Source organism: Colossoma macropomum, unplaced genomic scaffold (assembly GCF_904425465.1).
Source record: "Colossoma macropomum unplaced genomic scaffold, Colossoma_macropomum, whole genome shotgun sequence".
Lineage (NCBI taxonomy): Eukaryota > Metazoa > Chordata > Actinopteri > Characiformes > Serrasalmidae > Colossoma > Colossoma macropomum.
Window position 1 is genome coordinate 2352675 of NW_023495761.1, and position 20179 is coordinate 2372853.

General features: G+C 38.0%; 1 protein-coding gene across 1 annotated transcript in view; it reads right to left on the reverse strand.

The window, feature by feature from the left end:
* Positions 1-746: 746 nt before the first annotated feature.
* The window catches only part of pdxkb (pyridoxal (pyridoxine, vitamin B6) kinase b), a 32329-nt gene continuing 12896 nt past the window's right edge, over positions 747-20179 (reverse strand). Inside the window, exons 3-11 of the mRNA XM_036563456.1 lie at positions 18605-18709; positions 9283-9366; positions 8015-8049; positions 6967-7052; positions 4501-4546; positions 4298-4409; positions 3636-3772; positions 3389-3455; positions 747-2266 (exon numbers count right to left, since the gene is read on the reverse strand). Coding sequence (XP_036419349.1) covers positions 2154-2266; positions 3389-3455; positions 3636-3772; positions 4298-4409; positions 4501-4546; positions 6967-7052; positions 8015-8049; positions 9283-9366; positions 18605-18709 — 785 coding nt within the window. The 3' untranslated portion in view covers positions 747-2153. The remainder of the gene's footprint in view (positions 2267-3388; positions 3456-3635; positions 3773-4297; positions 4410-4500; positions 4547-6966; positions 7053-8014; positions 8050-9282; positions 9367-18604; positions 18710-20179) is intronic.

Genomic DNA, 20179 nt, shown 5'->3' on the forward strand with positions numbered 1-20179 from the left:
CTGAATTACAAATAGTGGGCGGAGTCAGAGATGAAAGAAGAGATTCCTCTGAGTCATCTGCTCTTTATTAATATTTAAATAAGACTAGTAGGTCAGCCAGCGAGAGAAAGACACAGAGGGGGCAGACAGCATTTGAGAGAGAAGAAGGATGAGAGAGAGACACAGACAGAAAATGTGACAGAGAAAGAGAGAGAACAGAATGGGTGAGTTCATTAGACTGTCACAGATACAGATCCACACAAGTGAAGGCATTTAGAACCATCTCCCCCTAAAAGCCCATTAGAGGGAAATTCCACACAATTTTCTAAATTTCTGCATAATTAAATTGTTAAGAAGTTAAGTTCAGAGTGCTTTGATGTGAAATGCTCGCTTCTAGAGAAACTTCACAAGTCAGAACTGTTCACAGTGGTGGTGATAGGAACCAGGCGTATCAAGAGTTAAATGTCTCTAATAGCTACATCACAAAGTTATAGCATCAAAAGTTATTGTAGGAACATACTGCCTGATTTTTAAATCACTTAAATTCATGCTAGAGTGTAAAAAAACAAAGATATATCACTATTTTACCATCATCAACATTACATATAAAAACTCAGAAGACACACAGAGGGTCACTGGTGGATAGTAAATAAATTGGCTATATATGAGTCGGAGACATTCTGGTTCTTGTCACCACCATTGTAAAGAAATCAGTAAAAAGAGTCAGTAAGTTTCTCTACAATGAACCATTTTACTTTAAACCACTCTGAATGACTATTTACATCTTAACCACTGATTTAAACATACACTTTGAAAAATCAGTGGAATTTCCTTTTAAAATAGTTTATAAAATCAAATTTTCACAAATTTCTTACATTAAATGTAGTCCAATCAACACATTTGGTGTCTGCAGTTTGCTTTAGTTTTAGAGCATTTCTACTTCTTTAATTAGCGTTGTACAAAACCACAGGCTTGCCTCAAATTGTATTAAGTAATCTTATACAGGCTTGCTTATGTGGTTTCTGACTCTCTATGAGCCTAAATTAAGAAAGTTCAGGCACCAAACATGTCTTCAACAACTACATTTGCGGTAAGGGAAGAACTGTGTAAATTAGATTGTTTGCCAAACTATTCCTTTAAAGCATCCTCTATTATGATATGAAAATTTATTAAAAATAAAAAAGGTAAAATACTGTTAGAGCAAACACCTAGATTTAGTATTTACAGACAATATACTATCTTTGTAAAATACAATCTTTAAAAGTGAAATTAGATGACCGTGGCAATGACATTTAAGACGTATTTTAAAGATAATACAATGAAATGCCAGAAGTCTCGCATTTCAAACACTCAAAGGAAAATGAGAAATAAAAAACATGGTTTAAATGACGTGACAATGACAAAAAAAATAAATCAACAAAATATGTATTCTTGCAGCAGCCAACGCAGCAAAGTGAATCTGTTTTTTTGTGTGCAAAAGACACAGAAAACATCCAGACATCCATGTAAGACAATCAGACATACAGATATCGTAAGCTGGATTCCTTCACACAAAGATAAGCTCATCAACATCTTAAAAACTCGCTCCTGTAAATCTTCAAGCTGGTTCGTCAAACCCATATATTAACATTATGACCATAAAGAAAGGTTCTCAGCTACTTTATTCCATTTTTAACTGGAACATAAACCTTCAGGAATTATACTATTGGCTTAAGCTTCTGCCAATAAGTGACCTCACTTCTCTTTTTTTAGTGGCTCCTGTTTCAGCATTGGCAGTTTCTCTGGATTTAAATAAACAGGCGTTTGATTGCTTCTGCCTGGGCCATTCCATTGACTTTGAGTTCAATGTGCAGGACAAACAGGGGTTTGAGTGCAAAGAAGGAGAGGTGGATGGAGAGAAAAAGTACCAGAGAGAGAAAGAGAGATGTTTTTTTTAAAAACCTCTCTTCCCTCTCTTTCATCACAGCGTTCTCTCCTCCTCGTCCTTCTCTCGCTCTACTGCCGTACCCTGCTATTCCTCCCTCCCAATGAAATGTTGTGCTCTGTTTTGAGATTTCTAAGGCAATGTCACATTACAGATCCAAAAAAAATGTACAACATCTATACATTGTGCGATTGTGGCGGAGGGCAGAGGGAGGGGCGTGTGTGTGTGCGTGTGTATGTGTGTGGAGTTTCTATAGAACAGTGGCCTCCATGACGATCGCTGGATCCTCGATGTCCGCTTTGCTCTGAACCATTCGTAACTCCAGCTGAGCCGGGCTGGGTCTTCTGCCAGGACCTGCCATCTCTAAGAGAAAGAGAGAGAGGAGCATGTTTATATACGCTTCTGCCTCAAAAAATACAGAATGCATCACATCTCAGAAAAGGACACAGATTGCACATACAGTCATTGCATCTGTAATATTTTGATGTTAATGAGACACAGCTGTCCTTATTCAGGAAAAAGTTGGAAGGCAATGGGATTTGGTCCCTTTTGAGAAAATATACGGTCAATAAGGCCTTCAAAATGAAAGTAGCTGTGAAGCGATTTAAAACTAATGGTGAAACTTCAAATATTGAAAATTATGCATAGTTTAATAAAAATACAAAATAAAAAGCAGAACTTTATTTTACATTTTAAAATATATATAAAGGGTTTCAATTCAAAACACATAGACCACTTTCAAGAATTTTCTTTTTTGCCAAGATAGGGTTTTACACGTACACAAATGCATATATAACAGTTTTAGAATTAAACTCTTCACAGATACAGTTGTATGCAAAAGTCTGGGTGCCTCTGGTACAATAACATGCCTTGTTAGTTTTAAGTAAAAACAGGTTAACATAGAAAATGCATTTCTTTACAATTTAATGCACGATTACTGTTCATTTGCTGAATTTAGCATAGTGGAAAAAAACACATTGTGGCCTGTACAAAAGTTATGGCACATTTTATATTTTTCCAATATTAAATACAGAAAATACCTTAGCAGAAAATGCCATACTTAAGCTTGTTCCCTGTAGAATGTGTTAACTTATTTTTATTTAGAACACCAATATATATATCCTGTTGTTGTAATTTATTAATACCTCAAGTCAAATGGTTGCTGTTTTTTTTAGTGCTGTGTCTATTTAAGTACAAAATTCAGCTCAGTTTATTCATTCTGTAAGCAGTTTATCTCAGTTTTTAAAATGTGATTTAGAAGCCAATGTGGCAAAATGTAAACATTCATAACTAAAAAATGTATGGAGTGCAGTTTTCTAATTTGTCATGGCTGTACAAATTAAATAGAGGTTTTGCTTAAATATCTTTAGGAAAACCCATGACGTGACCCGTCAGGCCTTAAGTGAATAAGCAAAGTCTGGGCTCTACTTCTCTCCATCCATGACCCTGGTGTCAAACATACAAACAAATGCACACTTTTCTTACCATGGGCATAGGAAATGGTCCTCTGAATGACGTGATGCATGACTGAGAAAGTCTTCTCACACGCCGTCTGATGAAGAGAAAAGGAAAGATTTCTTTAAAACTTTAGTCCTATACAGTGCTGGTCTTAGGAGTCACAGGAGCACAACCATACTGGTCATTATTTACTGTACTGTCATTCAGCATACAGTGAGCAACTTATGATTACAACATAGTCATGAAGGTGATGGGGTGGATAGGTGGATTGTACCTTCAGGTCTGTGGGGTAATGGTGGGTCCAGGCCAACAGCATGGCAGCAAACAGGTCACCTGTCCCCACAAACACAGCGTCTACTTTGGGCACCTCTATTCGGATCCGCTGGGTTGTGCTTGTACCATCCGGCATCACTATGGGAGTGTAATCATAACAGTTATTAACACACACACACACACACACACACACACACACACAGACACACACACCCACATACATATATATATATATATATATATATGTGCACAAAATCACTGTCCAAGAAACATGTATCCAGGAAAGCAAAAACAAATGTATAGGACAGTTGATGTATTCAAATGTTATAAAAACACTTTAAATTATATATGAAAGTTTCAAATTTCATTTAAAATATAAATTAAAATAAAACAATTTTTGGACGGCAATAATATTTTTCTTCTGAGCAACTCAAAACTTTGATAGGAACTTTAAACACATAAAAAAATATAAGGTTTGAGTCTTTCATAGTTACAGTCATATGCAAAAGTTTGTACACCCCTGGTCAAATGAAATTTCCTCTATTTTCTAAGTGAAAATAAGTTAACTCATCCTCTACAGAGAACACAAGTCTGCAAACCCTAATAACCTGAGAAGATTTACACAATGGATTAAGGCTAATAAACAAAGAGAATCACACAAACCAATGCGTTGGCTGCCGAGGGACACAAGGAAGCGGTCTCCAAGGCGAGGGGGCAGATCAGAGCTGGTGATGACCACTGTGTCTGGACCCATGTTATGGAGTAGATCCATCACCTAGAGATAGGAGAGGAGAGGAGAGAGAGGGACATTAGACATGTAAAAGTTTGTATGTATGTGCGTGGTGTGTCTATGCCACGTCTCTTACCTCTACTGCGTCTTTTTCTGTGCTGATATTTTTCCCCGTCAAGAGCCTAAAAAATATGATCACACATTTATTACTCACAGACCTGTTAATGGCATTGGTGACCAAATTCTTGATGATAATTTCTGATTATACATCACTGTGCAAAAGGCCCTTCATTTATTGAAAGGAGGCTACAAAACTCTTATAAAACAATGTCTCAGGCATCAGTCAGTGTAACCATATAACTTCATATAATAACTTTCTGTGAGGGAGCTTTTAGAGGCATTAACCTCTTCAGATGTCTGGTTCCCATCACCACCACTCTAAACAATTCTGACTTTCTCTAGAATTGAGTGTTTCACAACAAACCACTATGAATGACGTTTACATGCAGAAATTTTTGAAAAATCTGTGGAATTCCCCTTTAATTTTTCAGGCAAAACGGCTATTAAGTACAAGTTCCATCAGCTTCTTTGTTTGATTTGCAAATGTTTTCTTTTTTTGTCTCCCTCCTTTTCTCAGCCACTGCTTCTTGACAGCTACACACCCTTTCAGACTCAAAGTTTTGTCTTCTCACAGTGGAAGGATGGACAGGATTTGTAGATTTTTTCAGATCTGAAGCATGAAGTGGAGCTTCAAAGATGAAAGCTTTAAGTACTGTTTATCTGACGGTGACAGTTTTGGTGGTCTACCAGGTCGTGCACAGTTGTTAGAAATCCTTTTCTTTGTACCTTTTCATTTTTTGAACTCCAGGTTTGGAAAGTGCTGCTTTTTGCCTCTTTATACAAGTGAATTATCTTATATCTAATCTCTTCATAAATATCTCCTGAAGAATGAAGAACTTTTTCCAGATTTGACTGAAAGTGAAATAATGAAAGCTGTAACAAAAAGCAAACATAAAGCAAAGTATCACATTACTTTTACACCGCAATTCTCACATGAAACTAAACGCAGTGCTAACTTTAACAGAAGCGCAGCCTCAACTTCGTCACTACAGCATGTATAGTAAATGCATGTAATTTGTTGTGTAACTACTTAATTAATTGTAGAGTTACACTTAAAATATATAGCGCAACAATAACACTAGGCATCTACTGGGTTACAAGCAACATACTATGAAGCTTAATTGCTCACTACAGTATATAATCTACAAGAGCAGCAGTTGCAGTTCTGTGTTGGACCACCAGGAGGTGACACAGCATTACTGATGAGTAAAAGCTCCTGATACTAAATGATGTGCAGCAGTTGAAAGACTCCTTCCTCCTTCCTGCTGCCAGTTGTTTCACACCAAGTCACGATTCAGCATCATGCAGAAGGATCATGCGCGCACGCACACTAAAGGCATGACTCAACATCCACACAAAGAAAGCACATTATCATTAATTAACGAAACAGAAGTTCAATATCACAAAAGTGCTGAGCCATAAAAAAGGAACACATCAGTCTACCGAGACCACAGATCAATAGACAAACACAGAAGAAGGGGTTTAACATTTACGTAAGGGTGACAGAAACGTCCCTCTGATGTATAGCGGCTTCGATCGAAGGACTGCCGCAAAACAAAGTGACACACAAGCACACGGAATACAACAATGCAGAGGACGATCAAAGCATTCAACCTCTACAACACATGCACACAAAACTAATCCATAAATATAACTCACTTAAACTTGAATATATATATTTATGGACACTACTGTGCAAAACTGACCACCAGCAGCTGCAGAAGTTTAACAGTGTCAAGAAAAAAAATAAACTCTGTTCCTGCCCAGGTTTGTTTCAGACCAGTAGGGAACGCTAAATACTGAGAAATTTTACTTTATATTTCAGTGTGTCAACACTTTACCTTTATTACAACTTCTATTCTTTTTAGGAGACCTGCTTTCAGCTTTTTATACTTTCAGTTCACCAGGAACTTACACCTAAAGCCTCAACAAATATAAAATCAAGTTTTTCAGTATTTGTGACCACCCTTTGCCTTTACTACAGCTTCCATTCTTTTTCATGAGATTTGCTTTCGGTTTTTCAAAGAAATTTGTTTTCCACACTTCAAAAGTTCTGTCTTAGAAGTTGGTTGCATTTTCTGCTTCTTATGATCAAAATAATCCCAAATACATTCAGTGCTGTTGAGGTCCGGGGAGATGTGCAAGGCAGCTAAGGCGAGTTTGGGTAGTTGCTTGTGTGAAATTAGTGTCTCTTTCAAGGGGAACATAACGTCAGTGACTCTTTTGAGAACAGCTGTAACTCGTTACATACAATAAATCACATACAATGAAAAAAACTTAAAAAAGACTTAAAATTTTTGATCTCAAATGTATACATTTCAATGTATAAAATTTCAATACCATGACAGGTGTGCGGTCATGGTTTGTTACTGCACAGGTAAACGCATTTCTGTTGTTTGTATTAATTACTTAATTAATCACCAAAGTAACTGGTATATTACTGGTATATGGTGTGATGTGTGGATGATCCTCTGGTACTTACTCTGCCTCAAACTGGTTTGGGGTGATGATGTCTGCTACTGGTACAACTTTATCCTTATAGACGGGATACAGATTCTGAGGCACATACTGGAGAGAGAGAGAGAGAGAGAGAGAGAGAGAAACAGAAAGAGGAGATACAGAGGAGACAGAGAGATAGATAAAGAGAGAAGAGAGACAAGACAAAGATAAAGAGACAAAGACAAAAAGAGAGAGAAAAAGAAAGACAGAGAGTGACAGAGATAAAAAAGAGAGAGAAGGGAGATGAGATGATAGATATTTACAGATCACACACTTCACACACTAAATCATGAGGACGTTTTGTGGTTGACAGTAAACAGTAAACGTCACACAATGAGATCATTTCATGGCGAGCATGATGAAGCATCGTCTCTGTTCCCCCACGGCCTTCAACGTACATTAAGCTACAGTGCTTATATCATACACACACACACACACACACACACACACACACACACACACATTATCTATGAGTCATAAAGGCATCAATTCTTCTGCATAGTTTCCTCAGCTGACAGAACAGGGGGGCTTTTTCTCTAATGCAGTCTGACAGGAGGAAATGAGACATGGTCTTCCCCATTCACTGCTGGAATGACCCTCAAACCCCCCACCGACATCAGTCTGAAATATCTGTCAGATGCCAAGAATTTACCGATAAAGCAAATATCTTCCAATACGGATGTGAATTTGAGATCATCTATAACCCTAGACTGCTAGATTTGCTTTTTCATTGGTCCATTCATCATGAAAGGAAGGAAAATTCTGGTAAAATGAAATTTGGCGTTATGAGGTTGTTACAACAGCGACGATACACATATCTGCAGTTTAGTGAGTAGGATCCTTTGCCAACAGCACAACATCACATGCCAGGAAGCGAAAGAGTGTGAGAGAGAGTGAATGAAAGAGCATAAAGCAAAAGAGGGCACAAGGAGGAGGAATGCCAGAGGAGGGAAAGGGAGGGGGGGCAGGAACTGTGGCAAGAGAAAAGAGAAGAGGCTGAATGAAAGAGTAAATGTGTGTGAAAGTCTTACCATTGAACCATGATCGCCCAGCACAGGGTCACACACTGTGAGGAGAAACAGGGTTATTCCAGGTTGCCTCCGAAGCACAAACAGATTCAGTTAAACTGTACTGGAACTGTGATTAGTTCTCTGAGTGAATGCCATAATGGTACACTCAGTTCTGTACATGAACTGAGGTGGCTATTCAAATATATGGATATTCAAGCTCATATTAGTACTGTTATACTTAAATCACGTATTTAATGTAAGGCTGCAACAACAAAACGCTCAAATCAATAATGCTGATTAAAAAAAAAGAGTTAGCAATAAATCTTATTATTGATTAGTTGGCTTGTCAACTAATGCAAAAGCTCATCACAGTGAGTAACTACAATATTAAAATCGTAGTCAAAATTCAAAGTAGCACGTCATTTTTTTCCTTCTACATTTTGTTCTCCTGTCCACAAAAATGTGTTTTAGATCATTGAAAACTGAGTTTTTGAAAATGTTCTCCATGGTAGATTCTGTCCTCTGTGTTTTTGAGAGGAGAGGTTAAAAAAAGAACTTCTTTTGGAAAGTCCTGGCTTCATGTGCATGCTTAGTGCTGTTCTGCTGTGTAGTAATGATTTACTCCTTTATTATTTCAGGCTGATTAAAATAAAACTTTCAAGAGCAATGCAGTAGATCTGCTTCTGCACCCTTGACAAAGGATGAGGAGGTGTTTGTGTTTGAGAAAGCATTGTGCAAAAAGAGAAGTAATGCTTATTTTTTTTTTAAATAAAACAATTTAAATTGCATATGAAGTTAAATATTCATGTCAACTATTGACAAACTGCACTTTTTCTTTTCTCAAGCAATTAAAAAAAACATAATAGGCATATTAATTGATTATGGCTGGTTGCAGACCTAAATATATTATCCTGTCATTTGTAACTCAATCTTTTGACAACGTGCATTGAAGTGCAGAAAATATCAAGATACAGAAAGCTGATATTGTGTTTCACCTTAAGCAAAATAGTTATATCTAAACAGAGAAGTATTTCAAACTAAAAGATCACAAACTTGTAGAGTGTATGTTTGTGCAAGCGATCATTTTGCAGCTCAGCTGGGTGTACGTTTAATCATATATGCATAATACACAAATATATATCACACAAAGATCAATCAGCCAAATGATCAGATACAGATCAGGAGTATTAAATATTTTCATATTTAATGTTAAGTTTTCACATACTGTTTACAATTAACGCTAGACATTAAAATAGCAAAAATGGCCATTAAAAAGCCATAACACTGACCGTACACAAGATTAGGATTGGCCCTCTTCAGCTCTTGTACAATGTCCACCACCATCTCAAGGAAAGACGTGTCTCTGGTGTAACCTGCATGAAGAGTTACAGCCTGCATCAGCAAATCTCATCGTCAGAGCACTAATCACTGTCTTATTTTCTATGGAAAACATAAAGGTTATTGACTTTATCATTATGAGGCCTGACCCTTTCAAACACACCCATAAAACACTCTACAAAGTCCAAGGGAGAGTAATAACGATCCAGTCATTTCATTTTATAAAACAAGTCGTTTCCTAAAGCCTTTACAACGGCTCCCTCTCCGAACAGGAAATATAGCTATACCAGAGGCTCACGGTATTTAAACACAAAATATGCAGCCTCCATCCACTTTGAGATTTGTGAGAAGATAAGAGCGGGACAGCATCGGCCCAGTCCCAATTCAGAAACGCTGAAGGAGCACTTCACCAAACAGCTATTATGTAACAGATAGTTTTAATTCCTAAGTGCCGATTGGCCATGATGACTTTGTGCCAACATCTGTATACGCTACTGGCTTCTACCACAACCATTTTATAAAAGCAATAAGGCATTTGAGGCCTGTGCTGTATTGTGAATAGAGTCACAGATAAAAGGCTTGCTTGCTTGCACTGCCCTTTATACTGTGAAGATATTCAAGAGACAGCGTAGCCTCTAGTGTCTTAATACTTTAACCTTTAGAAGTTGCAGTTATGGCAAGGAATAACAAAAGCACAGTATCATTTGATTAATTTCTTGCACATACTTTTATGACAGAAGCAGAGATACATTGTTGTTTGTAAGTAGAAGAGATACTTTTTTATAATTTTCTTCTGATTAAAAGTTACTGTTTTGCATATAGTTCGTTTTGCTTAAAGGGAAAAAAATACATTCATTGTATTTTTGCCCCTTGTTTTTCAGCAAGTATTTAATTAAGTAAAGAGATTATGCATTAAATCAATAACAATGTCTTTAATTGTGTAATTATAAGTGCTCAATTGTATCGTTCAATAAAGTCTCTTCATCCCATACACATTTTCAGGTACTTATTTTTACTGTATTGAAAAATGTACAGTGCAGACACAACACCATACTGTATCAAACTGAATTATGAATTCAGTGAATCATAACTATACAATTAAATTTAAATTATAATGTAAATAGAATGAACAGCAAAAACAATAATAATAATAATTCTGGATTTCTAATGGTTGAAGTTAATGACTTTAAAATGCAAAGCTAATAAAGCTAGTAGGCATTACTTATGCTGCGTTCACATGTTGGCAGCAGACGAACAACAGAAAACCAGATCTTCCATTGCTTTTAATTGTTGCAGCAGCAGAAAATTTGCCACTATTTGCCACAACTTTTGCCATCGCCTGCAGTAGTGAAATAAACTGAAAATTCAGCAAAAAAACAGTAATTGTGTATCAAAATGTGCATAATGTGTTCTCTGTAGAGCATGTGATAACTTATTTTCACTTAGAAAATCAACAATACATGTCATTTCACAGGGGTGGCCAAACTTTTGCATACAACTGTAAAACAGTGGGAAAAAGCAAGCCAGACAATAACATCTGTAACACTTCTACAATATTCTTTCCTAGCTTGAAATGGAAATAAAGTTAAAGAAGGGCTTCATTTTTCTGATTCTGTAAAGAGCAAGACAGGAATCCAGGACGAATGAAGAAAATAAGCATTCAGTACTCTGACTCCAAAAGGAAACAGGTTAATGTAGTAACTAAGTTCATGTGAACAGAACATTTATGATTACAGCTGTCTGTGTGACCCCATATCCTCTGTGACCCTTGTAGTAACCTTAGTTAGCTGAATCCCACACCAAACACTAGACCAGAAAAATTAGCACAAAACCAATTGAAAGAGTTGACGTGGTTAGGCAAGGCAGGTAGATGATCAACCTTTTAGAGTCACATTGCGCCAGTGAGGTCAAGGAGTACATGTGTGTTCAATCTGTGTGTTCCATTCAGTACAAGTGTAACCAAGTACACTATGTTTATATATGAATGCACATGAAAGGGTTGCTAACTTCTCCAAAATGAGGGCTTAAGTAAGCTTCTTCCAATTAAACCACTGAGTTAATCATACAAGTAAGCTTCTTCCAATTAAACCACAGAGTTAATCATATTTTCTATGAGAAACTATTTAAATTATTTCCGGAGTATGACTTAAAAGACAAAACCAAAAGCCTGTGCAGAATATATAAAGTATACGATTTTTAGTCCATGGAGTAAAATTGCCTTAAAAACTATAATTACAGAAAGTTTGAAAATGCTAACAAATTTCTAGCTGCTGACAGCTAGCGCAGACGTCAGTGTTGATGTTGCCAGATTGGGAGATCTCCTGCCTAACTGGGCAGTTTTTGGATGAATTCTGGAAAAATGTATTTTGTGGTTGGACAAAAATGAGATGTGTTGCTATGACTTCGGCACGCTTCAATTTCATACCAGCATAGAGTGAGTTAAAGCTAGCCTACACGACTCGTTAAATGCCATCTTCTCAACAGCGTTAGTGGTAAAGGGCACTTTCCGTGCAAAGCGCAGCCACAATGAGCGACGTACACAATGCACTCATATTTTCTTGAAGCAAGTTAAGAAAAATCAACAACAGTGATGACAGAAAACTGGCAAACCAAACTGTACTGGGTTTCAGAGGTCAGGTCCATTTTTACTTGATAACTGGCTAATGAAATAATAGAAGCGCAAAACTCTAAAACTTGCTTACTTTGTCTATTTAATAAGGTTAACTTACTGCATAGATATTATGGGTGAGACATTAATAAAGTTGGTCTTAAACAATCCTCACAACATGAATTCTTCAGGCTCAAGTGTGGAGTCACACTGCCTATTATTCAGTCAAACTTGCACATAACTACGAATGTAATGAAAATTAAATAAATAACCTTTTAGCAAATGTAGGAATACGCAGGTGTTTCTGGAAACCACACAGGTTTACCACACAGATTCCAAAGCTGACATTTTTATAAAAAAAGCTTTGGAGATAGACAACGAAACCCTCCACTCTGTCAGGGTATCTTTCAAGCCTCTGCAGACACATACATTGACCAGAATTTATCCACAAGTGTTACTAAACACCAGCTGTTTAACAGCTAAAAAGCAGCTAGAAACAGTTGCTAAGTAGTGATTGTAGGGCCAAGGAAACCGGGCTATTCTTGAGATCAGTCTGATCGGCTCAGTTCCTGTAGTACAACACACTTTATACACACACACACACACACACACACTGTTGTATACTGGATATTATACCATATACTACTATAAGGGCAGCATGCAGTATACAGTATACACTAATGCAGTATGTAGTACAGTATGCCATTTCAAATGCACTCTTAAAATGCCACAAAAATGTTTTAAATTGTAACGTCTATCCAACTCTATACTACGGGATCAAGTAAAACTAGCAAAGAATACTTTGATTTTAAGCTCACTTTGTAGAGAAATATGCTCTCTTTTTCTTGCGCCGTCTGTTAGTGCACAAGTATGAAGAGTTTATAAGACCATGGATATCATGTTGGTTGTAAACGCTGTGCTCTAGCATTATTGTAGTAACTGTAGTGCTGACTTTTGAGTGTTTTTTTCATGCATACAGGCCGGAAACTACGACAGGGAAGTTCCACCAAGTTTTCAAAATGTCTGAATAATTAGAAGGTGAAGATGTGAACAGTCACTCAGTAAGTTTTGATGCAAAATGCTCTAGAGAGTAATATTCTAGAGCAAGGATGTCCAATCTTATCCACAAAGAGCCAGTGTGGGTGCAGGTTTTTGTTCCACATAAGAAGAGCACACCTGATTTCACTCATTTAATCAGGCTCAATCTGTAAACAACTGATCACGTGTGCAGCCGACCTGCAACCACACTGGTCCTTTGCAGATAACACTGGACACCCCTGTTTTAGAGAGACGTTAATGAGTCAGAATTGTTCAGAGCGGTGGTGACAAGAACCAGACGTTCTGAAGAGCTTAATCTCTGTAAAAAAGCTTCCTCACAGAAAGTTATCACAGGAAATGGTTACAGAGAAATTGTTCTATGATGGTTTTGAGAAGGTTTGGGCCAAAAAAATCATTATTTAAAATACATTCATGGCTGAGAAGTACATTTTCAATAGTATATTTAAAACCCAGAAAACGTGTATGTTCACTGGTTGCTCTGGACAGTAAATAAAACGTGTGTGTTAACTGAAACATTTTGAAAAAAGCAGTGGAAACCCCCTCATAAAGCTATCTGACCACCAGGGCGGACATTGCGTTAGCCTGTTGTTGCTAAAGTTCTGAAGCTCCTCGCATTGACAACTGGGTTGAGGAACTTTGATTGACAAGTCAAACAAAAAGCTTGTGCACATTCACACTTTGACACACACACCAATACACACACTCTCTCTCCTTGGAATTCCTGCAGTGTGTTGGCTTCGTGAGATGCTGACTTCGCAGCGCTGGTCTAGGTGGGAGATAACAGCTTAGGCAGAACAAGAGGTTTTATAGTAATGCTGACTTCAGGCTTCCCTTCTGTGTGTGTGTATGTGTGTATGTGTGTGTGTGTGTGTGTGTGTGTGTGTGTGTGTGTGTGTACGCAAAGTGAGTAAGTGGCAAAGCACATCTCACACACAGGGCTTTGAGTGGATCAAAATCAAAAATAGAAGTGGAACTAATCATTGCCTGAAAAAGAAGCCCAACTGTTTTTGGAATAACTCTGAAATTGAAATGGCAAAGACCCAAGTCTCTACCTCATAAACCTTCCAAAGTGAATTCCCAGTGATGCTATATATATTTCACACACATATACACACGGTTCAGAGTGAGAATCGCAGGGCGGCGTATAAGAAAAACAGCCCCACACATACACACCACAGCGGTATTTCCTTGGAGACCACTACTGTTTGCCAAGGTCACTCTGCTCTTTCCTCACGTTCTCGTCTGCCAGGCTTCTATCCACACTTCAAGCCTGCAGAGACCTGATGTGTGGCAGAGAAAGCTGCCAGACTACAAATCCTGCCAATAGGTAGTGGGGTCAGTAATGCATTTCTCTACTGCAGTACTGCACATTAGCCATCACAATTTTGACGATATGTAACAGGATTAATACTGGGCATCAAAATTTGATACTTAATACCACTTAATATCGGGAACTTCTGACATCCAACAGGAAATTTTAATACCCAAGTAGTCAGTCTCTTTCAGTGTCAATGAACCAATAAGCAGGCTTTTTCCAAAATATAGACTGCTGATTGGCTGACACATATGTTACTAACCCCTGGCATTATCAGGATTCAAATTTGTGAATATTATGTGTCTATTTACCATATATATGCACTTTGTAGCTTGACCATTACAGACTGTAGTCCTTCTGTTTCTCTGCATACTTTGTTAGCCCCCCTTCACTCTGTTCTTCAATGGTCAGTGCCACCACAGAACCACCACAGAGCAGGTATTATTTGGGTGGTGGATCATTCTCAGCACTGCAGTGACACTGACACGGTGGTGGCATTTTAGTGTGTGTTGTGCTGGTACGAGTGGATCAGACACAGTAGTGTTGCTGAATGCATGCATCTACCATTAGAAAAAGACTGTACAAATTTGACCTACGTAAGAAGTGCGCCAAGAAGAAGCCTATAAAAGGGACATCAGGGCAAGACTAAAGTTTGCTAATGAATGTCTTGGACCAGGACCCCAATGTGCTATAGACAGATGAGTCAAAGATAGAGTTGTTTGGCCACAACACTAGAAGCCATGTGCATGTGTATATGTGTGTGTGATCAACAAGCAAGCTTACTAAGCAGCTTGCTAAAATAATATTAAATAACATGTATGTGGATTTTTTTACTCTTTCACTAGTAAAAAGGGAGAAATATTCTCAGCATTTTCAAGTGTTCCAATGTTTCAAAGTTGCAAAATTCTGAAAATAAAAAAACCTTCATGGTTTTCCACAGGCATCTACAACTGAACTGTAGCATGTCTCCACTGTAATGACAGAAAACACCTATTTTTAATATATAAAGTACATCTGGAACTCACTATTTCCTTAAGCATGTGTGGCAGTCTACAAATTCTCTAAAAGGGTGAGCTGATCATTTTGATGTGTGTAATTTACATCCAAGTTACATCTTTCAAAGTGGGAGGTAAAAAATAGGAGTGATAAGCTCGAATTTTTACAAGAAAATACTGTGCTAATTATTTTAAGATACCACCCAGGCCTAAAATTATATACGCTCTATATGTTTAGCATACATTTTGTGAGATAATTGAAATCTATAATATACAGTCATATCGCTCAACCCTACTCCTCAGTTCACACTGCCAGATACAAAAGTGTGGCCATGTGTTCTTAGGACAGAAATGTGTGTCCTTGGCTTTTACATAAATTCCTCACAGGCACAAATGGTGCTTTCTCCTGTGTATTACCATGGAGAATAAGGGCACAAATTGTGCTCCCTATACACATTTCCCTTCCTTCCTCTTTTTGCTCCCTTGTTCCTTTCTTCTTCCCTCTCTTTTTGTCATCTCAAGGTGATAAGGAGGAGAGTTCATACATTAGAACGCAATACACACAGGAGCATACACGTGCACGCACATTCAAACTTGCAATGGTCCGGAACGTCTGGGGCACTGTCTCCCCTGACTGAGTGAGCAAGAGTGTGTGTGCGCGTGTGTATGTGTGTGTGACCTTCGCCTAAACAACCATGCGTCCTCTATGATCCCCCTGATACAGTGCTGAAGGTATAGTGACAATATGAGACCATGTGTTTATTCTTTCAGCACCAGTCACATGGTACAACATCTGGGCAATGTGTTAAAGGGAAAGTTCAGTGAGAAACCAAATTTACATAATTTCCCCCTTACCACAATTGCAGTTGATCAGCAAAGACATGTTTGGTGTCTGAAGCTTGCTTCTTTAGTTTTGCATTGGAGCTATGAGGCTAATGTAGCTACCAAGTAATGGAAGCTTGTTCTCCACTAATGAGCACTGTGTGAACTAGATGTCTAAATCCTCACATATTCATCGAAACTGTGTTGAGCTGTTATGTAATCTCGAACAGACTTGTATATGTGGTTTCTGATACTGCTTCCGCATACTATTTATTTATTTATTTATTTATATATACTTATATGACATTTTTAACCATTTTTACACATAATAGTGTGTCATATGTACTATGCGGACAGGATTAGTTTTCCATGTATAGGTGAGGTAATGCTAGTTTACCAGAGAATGGCTGCTATGTTTATGTCCAATTTGCACAGGATAAGAAATCTTGGCATATATGACAAAGATAGAGTGGCTACTCGATTTACGCACTGCTTTTACTCCAGACATAGTAGAGAACATGTCATAACATTTTTTAGCCATCATTTCACTTACACTAACCAACTACCTAACTGTCTTAAGTAAATGCACTGTGCCATTACCATTTTCATTAACTTGGGAATTTCTAGCCAACAGTCAACATCACTACATAAAATCAAACTTTTTCTGTGATTTTCATGTTTTAATGTTCTGTTAATGAGTTGTACACTTGAGGTAGGGCAACACATAATGCCTTGATTTTAGCCATAGGTAACATGCAAGTAAAGGCTTCTTCGGGTGCTTTCATACTTAAGACACTCCTTTTCCATAGAAATTATATAGTTTTTACCGACATGTCAATTCGCACAGGATTAATATGACCTGAGGCAACTAGGGATGCAGTTATTGGTGCTGGGTTTCCGTCCAATACTGTGCTCATTTACTCACAGTTATAAAAATTCACTGATACCCACTAATACGGTGAGACATAAGCTGAGCGTAAACTGCTGCGCTAATGAGGAGGAGGAGGCTCTGCTCACACAGAGAAGTGTTACTGACTGAAACAGTTGGACACAAAGCTGTTGGTCACTTTAAACATTCTGCCTTGGCAGATTACCACCAGACCTACGCTGTGCGAATTTAGCCTGTTTTTAAACACACAATCAAAGCCGCTTCCCCAATACAGGTGGAGACACGGAGGCCAGCAAAAGGGACACGGAAAGTCGACATTTTCCACCAAAATCCATATATGTCAACCATACTGAATGACTACATATAATGACAAGGTATAAATATTAATACAGTGATTTTTTTGTAAAACAGACTGTAAAGGGACTACTGTCCTACCGTGTGCATCACAGCCTGCTTTAGCTTAAGTGCTCAGTGTCAGCAGCAATGCTTAGTTTCTCTTTGCTCAGTACTCAGAGCGCATTCAATTTTTATTTTGAATGAAACAGCTTTATTTGAAACTGTCCACAGATTGAGCTGTCTGTAAGGGCCTGCATTTCACATAGCATGGGCCGAGTATTTTTGTACGGTATAAGTATATAAATCATAGTCTTTGTCCATACATGATGGTGTGTTCGAATGTACAGACTCACCAAAGGACAAGATTTCTAAATTCACACAGTGTACGTCTGTATTTAGAGGACATTCAACTACAGCTCAACCAGCCAAGCAAAGTACTTCAGATGTAAAACTCCATAAGCGAGCTCCTCGGATGCTTTAGCCTCGGATGTGATTCCTGCTGTCGCTGTGCTGCTGTTGAAAGACACAGATCAGGATTCAAACCTATGAAACACAAGTTACTTACAGCTGTACAGACGTGCTTTTCTGACGTGGAACAAAACTGCAGCACTACTCGATTTATGGTAACATAGCTAGCTCATGCACTTCATTTAAAATCAGCTAGATTTTAATGAATTTACTGTTAAGGTACAACTATTTAAAACAACTATTTAATTCTAAGTAAGTTATTCAGTATGGTATCGGACTCTGTATCGGCGAGTACTAAAAAGCGTGAACTCGAACTCGTTCTGAAAAAAACAGCATCGATGCATCTCTGATTTCTTTAATGTGTTTTATAGTTTGTAAAAGACAATCTTTACTTATATGGAAGTGTGCACACTGTGAAAATGACTGACATGGTGCATTAGGACGAGACTAAAATCACTGAAAAACAGCGCTAAAAATAGCTTACTCCACCAAAGTGCTATGTAATGTCAAAAACCACATTACCAAGTATATTTGAGAACATTTAAAAACTGTAAATACTGAAGGTAAGTGTGTGATGGGTTAAGCATGCAGTTTACCCAATACTAATTGGTTGGGTATAAGCTTTCACTATTTGTCAGCTACATTAGCATTACAGTAGATAAGGGGAAAACTGGGTAAATTTAATATATCAAAAAATTTGTTTACAAAAAACACCTCCAACAGAACAGCCACATGCTATGAAACACAATGTCTCACAACCCAGACCCCCCTCCTTGCACACCTGTGAGGACGTAGTCATAGTGGTTGACGTTGTTGAGCTTGATTCCCTCATACAGCACATGGAGCTCATCAGCCGTCAGCACCTGACCCTTCCAGTGCGCGTAACCTGGGGGATAGAAAGATCAGAAGGTGAGGTGAGGCATTGGCTGGGTAAAAGTCAACAAGCAATTAAAGGTACAATAAACAAGCTGTGATCTATATTGTTTATAAAAAAAATATACAAATAACAGTAACATCAACCGCAATATAAAAACAGCTATATAACATGCATCCTCTATTCAACCATAAAACAACAAGACTTTTTTCCTGCCAAACCACTGCTTTAAGGTAATTAAACAATTTGTTTATGCAAAATAATGCCTTAGGCATGCACTTTGACTATCAATTACGCCTGTCTTTTCATCGTTATCACGATATGAGTTTCAGTAATAAACACATCATTAGGAGCTGCAATCATAGAACAGATTAAATTACCTCATACTGGCAACGTCAGAGAGACGTCATTATATTGTGGCACAAATCAATGCCATCATTGGCTACTGTCACAACAAACATGCATCACCATAAGGAGCTTTTAAAAAAATTAAATATTTATTTCTATGTTCTTTTGTGCCTACATTGCAATAAAAAAATTTTTTTATTGCAAATTTATATGGGGTACAAAGAAAATGCTTTCAAGTGTGATGTTATAGTACATTCAATACAGGAAAAGAAAGTTATAGACATTGTTATGTCACTGCTCTTGGGGAAACCAATTCAGAACTCAAATGTACGTCTCAGGAAATCAACAAAACGTAATTTGACGGGGGGTGTTTAAACCTTTGTAAACGTGTGTATAACGCATGTGCTATGGGAAACGCAAATGCTATGAAACACTGCTAAAGGCTATGTGCAGTGAAGCAGTGCAACCATGTGACAATTTGGACCAATCACAGCTCATTACCATTCAAATTACTTGTTAAGTGCTAGATTTTGACAATTCATTTCAGACCTTTCGCGTTTATGGGTCAAATTTTCTCGCCCCAATCCCACCATTTACGGCTGAAAACTTTAAGTGGTCGAAATTTGGGTGCATCGTCAATGCACATGCTTTAGAAACAGAGTAAAAAACTGTGGTTTTCCCTATTAAAACAACTGCCGAGATTTCAAAACTGAACCAGAACACCTGCAGTCCCAGCTTTAAATTCTGGAACAATGATCTGGTGCTTTCCAGTCTACTGTTTGATTTATCAACAGTACTGGCATTTATTGAGTGAACTGCTCCTCAGAGTATTTGCTGAGGGGGAACCGGTTTGTTTGGGTACTGATGCGAAAGCTGTAGTTTAAAAAAAAAACATAAGTTGATGGAGGCCTCTGGACACAGTGACACTGACACCAGTGCGCACACACACACACACACACACACACACACACACACACAGCATGTGCGTTGGCGCAGTGCACGGAGCTTCATTGCTTCGTCAGAGGCGGTTACTGTTGCCGTGGGAGGCCGTGATGTCACAATTCAGGTGAATCACCAAGCTGGTCACATGGTGTGGTGCTTGTTGCTAAGTAACAGGACAGAAGAAAGCCTGAG